At 35.0% G+C, this 6,099-nt stretch overlaps 1 protein-coding gene across 8 annotated transcripts in view; it reads left to right on the forward strand.

Annotated features, from left to right (window-relative positions):
* The first annotated feature begins 655 nt into the window (after positions 1-655).
* The window catches only part of LOC111434274, a 9,332-nt gene continuing 3,888 nt past the window's right edge, over positions 656-6,099 (forward strand). For all 8 annotated transcript variants that reach the window (XR_002708916.1, XR_002708919.1, XR_002708917.1 and 5 more), the window contains exons 1-10: positions 656-795; positions 1,381-1,481; positions 1,883-2,112; positions 2,794-2,961; positions 3,145-3,517; positions 3,602-3,745; positions 4,275-4,427; positions 4,531-4,647; positions 4,863-4,943; positions 5,051-5,200. Coding sequence is in view for 2 of the 8 variants with exons in the window: in XM_023071682.1 (XP_022927450.1) it covers positions 726-795; positions 1,381-1,481; positions 1,883-2,112; positions 2,794-2,961; positions 3,145-3,517; positions 3,602-3,745; positions 4,275-4,427; positions 4,531-4,647; positions 4,863-4,943; positions 5,051-5,200 (1,587 nt within the window). In the remaining 6 variants the exon portion in view is untranslated. The remainder of the gene's footprint in view (positions 796-1,380; positions 1,482-1,882; positions 2,113-2,793; positions 2,962-3,144; positions 3,518-3,601; positions 3,746-4,274; positions 4,428-4,530; positions 4,648-4,862; positions 4,944-5,050; positions 5,201-6,099) is intronic.

The raw sequence follows: 6,099 nt of genomic DNA on the forward strand, positions 1-6,099 counted from the left end.
TTTTTTTTTTTTTTTTTTTTTTTTTTTTTTTTTTTTTTTTTTTTTTTTTTTTTTTTTGTATTTTCAAATTATACAACTTTTTCGATATATTTATATCTACATTTAGTAGACCTGAAATATCTTTACCGTGGATGCAACTAGCCATCAATTATTTATATTCGAAGTTATATGCTATCTAAGTGTTGTGTCTTCTCTGGTCATAGCCTATAACACTTTTTTCTTCATTTTTCTCGATCTTGTTTTTTAAAATCTCTACCGGCTCCCATTCTCTAAAACATTATTTTTAAAGCTAGAAGCTTGAGTATATGCCGTTTGTTCGAAGGTGACACGATTTTGAGTTGGCTGACTCATTCAGTAGTGAGAGTGAATGTTGCACGATTACTTATAACGTCCCGTAAGAGTACGATTTTGACACAATAAACTATAATTAAACAATATAATTATTTAAAATAATTTACTCTCTTACCATTACAAACAAAATCTTTATATATATATATATTATTTTTTATAAAAAAGTTAAAAATATTAATAAAACTTGTTAATAAAGTAATATCTATTTTTATTTTTTCTTAAATTTAAAGGTATTATTAATATTTTTAAACAAATTACAGAATTTTGTTATAATTTAGTTTTTAATTATTTTATTGTCTTTTTACAATTGCCCTTTCTTTCGTCTGGTATTTTCTCTGTCGAGTCCAGTTCTATGCCAAACCAGAGCTATTGCCATGGCGAATGATCTTCAACTTCTCAATAATTCAAGCACAAAGGCTCAGCCAGCAGAATCAAAGTCCGCAGGTTTGCGATTTCTGTTCGTCCAGCTGTTTTTTTCCTCCAATTTTCCTATTCAAGTTACCGTTTGCTCGATCCCATGCCGCTATATTCTATTGTTGAAATAGTTATACAAAAAACGTTCTCTCCTTTACTTAAATTAAGAAGGCGAATGACCTTGAGATTGTATCTCAGTGCAGATAACGCAATGACTTATTGCTAGAACTCCAAAAGGGTCATTGGTTTTAGAGCAGATGAGTCATGGGGTTTCATCTTTTTCTGTTTTTTTTTTCTCTCTCAAGCTCGATGTATTGTTTTTCGGCGGGTTTGATTTCTGAGATGTATATATTGCCCCCTGCATTTGTATGTGTTTTTTACTGTATCTAAACATAACGGGAACTTATTCTGAAGTTTGATTTCAGCGCCTAGTTTTGTTTCTGTTCTTTTCGCCAGAGAAACTTGGAATTTTTGGTGTTATGGGTGCTTTTATTGTCGTTGTTATTAGTTTTACAACAATATCAGGGAACTCGACCCTTGGGTCTGAGCAAAATCTCCTTTCAAATGACTTGTTGAATGGAGTAGCATGGTAATGGTTATGTTTCCTTCTTGCAGTTGGTTTAGATGAGTCCAAACTTCACGAAGGTGTTCCCAAATGTGGATTGAATTTTGATGAATGGACTTCACTTATTTCAGAGATTGAGATGAAGCATGCTGTAAGTTTTTCTGTAAAAGGACTTCGCGACCCCTTGAACTGCTTGTTACAAACCAAACCTATCAGGAAATTATAAACCTCAAATTTGATTGTGCTTGCTATAACACGGCACCTTATGGGGCGAATGTCTCTTTTACAAGCCAAATTTTTTCTGCTTCTATTTGTATTATTCAGAGAGTATCAATATGCTTAAGCCATTGTATTATTATTTTTTTTCATCCTGAACTTTGAACCACTGGTCCACAGGATATAATTTGTTCTGTTAGAAAATATTTATTTATTGATTGACAGTCATGAAACAAGCTTTTAGACTCATTTTGTGCTATCTTGAACTATAATTTTTAAAGTCCTAGGGTTTGTTGGATTTCTGAGACCAGATGATTTTTTTTCCAACAAATGCAGGATGTCATTGAGGAGATTTCTTTGGTGTATGATTCATTCTTGTCCGAGTTTCCTCTGTGCCATGGATACTGGAGAAAGTATGCAGCTCATAAAACAAGGTTGTGCTCTGTGGATAAGGTTATTGATGTCTTTGAACAAGCAGTTCAATCAGCAACTTACTCTGTCGGTATTTGGGTTGACTACTGTAGTTTCAGCATATCAGTTTTTGAAGATCCAGCTGATGTTCGCAGGTATTTTCTATGAGCCAAGAATTAACAAGTAGTACGGTATAGAGATTTAGAGATGTGCACGAATTGGAATGCCCTTTGAGGACTGATTATTTCATGAAAACCTAGAATTTGATTTGACTGTTTTCTATTGAGTATTGGCTTTTGTTCTCATTGAGTTGATTTTCTCGTGCTATGGAGTGGAGGAAAAGAAATTATATATATATTTTTAAGAAGCCTGTGAAGTATATTAATTCCAAAAAGTGAACGAACTGGGGGCAGGGGGAAGAGGAATAACTCTCGCAAAAAACTACTAAACAGAGCTTTCCAATTGAATATTCTCCTTCTTCTCCTTCTTTATTTTTTTTATATTTTTGTTGCTTTCAATTATCCTGTGTACTCAGCTACGAGTTTTCAAACTGTGGACCGAAAAGGTAACGTACATTATTATTGCATGTGCTGCTGAGAGTATAAGAAAATCATTTTTGTGCTTTGATCAAGAAGCTTATTGCTGCAAATGAAAACTGTATGCCAAGAATTTCCTCTTTTTGGCATATTTTAACATTCCGACTGAGCTTTTGATGATTTTCCTCTATTCCCTCTACTACGCATGTCCATTTCCTTTTCAAATTTTCCTTCGTCTATTTTGTTCGATTTAATCAGAAGAGCAAAATAAACTCAATGGTATTATTCCATATCTATCAGATTGTTTAAGAGGGCAATATCCTTTGTTGGAAAGGACTATTTAAGCTATAGCTTGTGGGACAAGTACATTGAATTTGAGCTATCTCAACAACAGTGGGATTCTTTAGCTCTGATATACATTCAAACTCTGAGATTTCCTACCAAAAAGTTGTCTTATTACCACAGCAGGTGTGTTTTTCTCCTATTACTTATTGGTTCCCTGCGATCTTTTAGTTGATCATAGAATATTCTTGGAAGCCATGAAAAGGAGCTGCTTTTCTGCAAACCAGTCTCCCTTCTATATTGTTGGCGTTATGCTCAAATGTACATTTACTTGGTAATATAGCTAATGGACAGCATTGCATCTGTCAGCTTTAGAAAATTGACCGATTCTCTGAGAGAGAATATCCAATCTGATACCGGGTGCAATCCTTCAATGCCCACAGAATTAGAAGCTTTGCCTAATGGCGAAGCCCCCATCTGTTGTACAGACAGCGAGCTATCCTCTGTCATTAAAGACCTTCTGGATCTGTCGATTGGAACAGCAAGGTATAGTGCATTACAGAAGTATGTGCATGCTGGGGAAAAACTCTATGACGAAGCATGGCAACTGGAGGAAAAAATTATTCACTTTGAGCGTAAAATCAGGAGGACATACTTTCATGTTAAACAACTTGATGCTGATCAACTGAAGAACTGGCATTCTTATCTGGACTTTTTGGAGATGTATGGAGATTTTGACTGGGTATGTTTCTGAATTGTTCTGATGCTTAAACCATCATTCTCCTTGTGGTTATTTCTTTTATTCTGAAGAACCCTTATCCATTAGGCGGTTAAACTCTACGAGAGATGCTTAATTCCCTGTGCTAGTTATCCTGAGTTTTGGATGCGCTATGTGGAATTTATGGAAATAAAGGGTGGAAGAGAATTAGCAATGTTTGCTCTAGAGCGTGCAACAAAAACTTTTCTTAAGGTATACCTTTTTACACTGGGGACATGTATTCTATTCCATATTCATGCAAATAATTTATTATTACAATAAATATCATGTAAGTTTGTATGAGGAAAGCCTTTACCTTTTCATTGCCTATTCTTGCATTGTTCTTTTGCAAGCTTAAGAAAACTTGGAAGATTGTTAATTGAGCATGCCTCCTTTTGTTGACAAGTTCCTACTCCAACTTATATAATCCCCCGATCCATTAAAAAAACAGCTTTTACTTTTTGGGTGGCATAGTCTAATGGTCTTTTGTGAAATTTGAAAGGCTAAGAGTAGAGTTATTTTTTTAATATGGGTAGAAATAGAATCCATTACTTTTTAAATGACCTCTCTCTTAAATTTGGCAAAAGCTCTTGGAAGTCTTTGATTAGAGTATAATTTTCTTTATGTCTGGCTATAATGAATATTATAACTTTTTGGTTGCTCGCTTTTATATGAAGAGTTGACGGAGTTTCTTTATAAGTGACTGGAGATGTTTATGGCCATTCTTATGTGTTGGTTGCAGAGAGTTCCTGTTATCCATCTTTTCAATTCAAGGTTTAAGGAACAAATAAGAGATTTATCTGGTGCACGTGCTGCTTTTCTTCCGCTTGATGGAGATTTAGATTCTAACTTTGTGGAGAATATTATATTGAAGGCTAATATGGAGAAACGAATGGTATGAGAAACAGTTAGTAGTTGAATATAATCCAGCTCCATGCACTCATTTGGTTTGATTGAATATTGGCTTATGGATCTATTGTTGTTTCTCAATGATCCAGGGGAAATCTACGGCAGCTCTTAATGTTTACAGAGAAGCACTGGAAATGGCTTTGATGAAGAACAAATTGGATGTTATACCATCCCTGTATATTCATTTTTCTCGGCTTAAACACATGGTATGAGGTTCATGAAATTAACAAAAGTTGATGATTTGTGCTGGTAATATGATTGAACTGACTTCAAGTCTGTTATTATGTCTTTGATCCTCTCGATTTTCTTCTCTTTTTTTTCTCTCTTTTCATCTGTTTTCTTCTTTATATTTGTTCTATTATGGTCAAGCAATGCTCTTGATATGGTCGTTAGAACTTGAGTTACCAATTTTGATTTGCAGATTACAGGACGTGCAGATGCTGCCATTGAAGTCTTAATAGATGGGATCAGAAATGTACCTCTCTGTAAATTACTTCTTGAGGTATTTCTACTCATGGATTTAGTCTTATATAATAGTAAAAGAATTGAGTCCAGTTGCTGCTTCACAGTTTTATGCAGATTCTTATTTGGCTCCTGCCCCTTCTACAGGAACTTATAAACTTCGTAATGGTGCAAGGAGCGCCAAAGCTTATAAGTTTAGTTGATCCCATCGTCGCTAATGCAATATCTCTCAAGCCAGACGTATCTCGAGGTTGGAGTGAGCAAGACAGAGAGGATATTTCAACTCTTTATTTAAAGGTCAAGTTCCTTCAAGATATTTATGTGTACATTTTTTTTTAATGGAAGAATACAATTGGGTTAACAAGGGCCAGAATAGAGAAGGGCCCAAAAGCAACTACACAAAAGGATCTTCATCACACCTCGGTTAAAGGCCTAGGAAAGGGCCAGTCGAATTTAATAAGTCTTAACAAAAGTCTTTTATTAAAAACAATTTTTTCCCTTAAAAATTGGTTTTTAATGTGATTCGCTATGTACTGCTTATCTATCAGCTGACCTGGGGAGGGAAACTAGACTACCAAGTGTTTGACCATCTCGTTTTTTTTATACCTTTTTGTGTCCTGAGAAATCTTTCCCTTGGATGTATAATAGACGCCAAGCCGTTTTTTTTCCCCTTGATGAACATTTTATTGAGAAAGTCATGCAGAACAAAATTTTGGGTAGCTACGCTAGAAAGAGATAAAGATCTACCAAATCCCAAGATTCCTCAAAATCTCTCCATTAAAACTACCAAGGGAATAGACTCGTATTTGGGTTCCTCTCTTGGATTCAATCGCTACTATGGAGCTTTTGAAGAACCAAGTCCAAAGAAAAATTTTGATTTTGTTTGGAGTCTAAGCTCATCAAACTAGATAAGGAAGAAGATCCCACATCGGTTGGAGAGGGAAACGAAACATTCTTTATACGAGTGTGAAAACATCTCTCTAATAGACGTGTTTTAAAACCTTGAGGGGAAGCCCAAAAAAGACAATATCGGTTAGGTTTATATTGCTCTATGATTTGTTTGAAAAATGAATTGCATGAGAAAGGGACCACAAGTACTTGAGCTTCCTTACTTTGACATCTGGACCAAGAGAAATGTTGAAACCTTCCACTTCTTAGAGAGCAGAATCCTTCAGTCTTTACCATAAAAAGCACCC

Source organism: Cucurbita moschata, unplaced genomic scaffold, assembly GCF_002738365.1.
Source record: "Cucurbita moschata cultivar Rifu unplaced genomic scaffold, Cmos_1.0 Cmo_Scf00044, whole genome shotgun sequence".
NCBI lineage: Eukaryota > Viridiplantae > Streptophyta > Magnoliopsida > Cucurbitales > Cucurbitaceae > Cucurbita > Cucurbita moschata.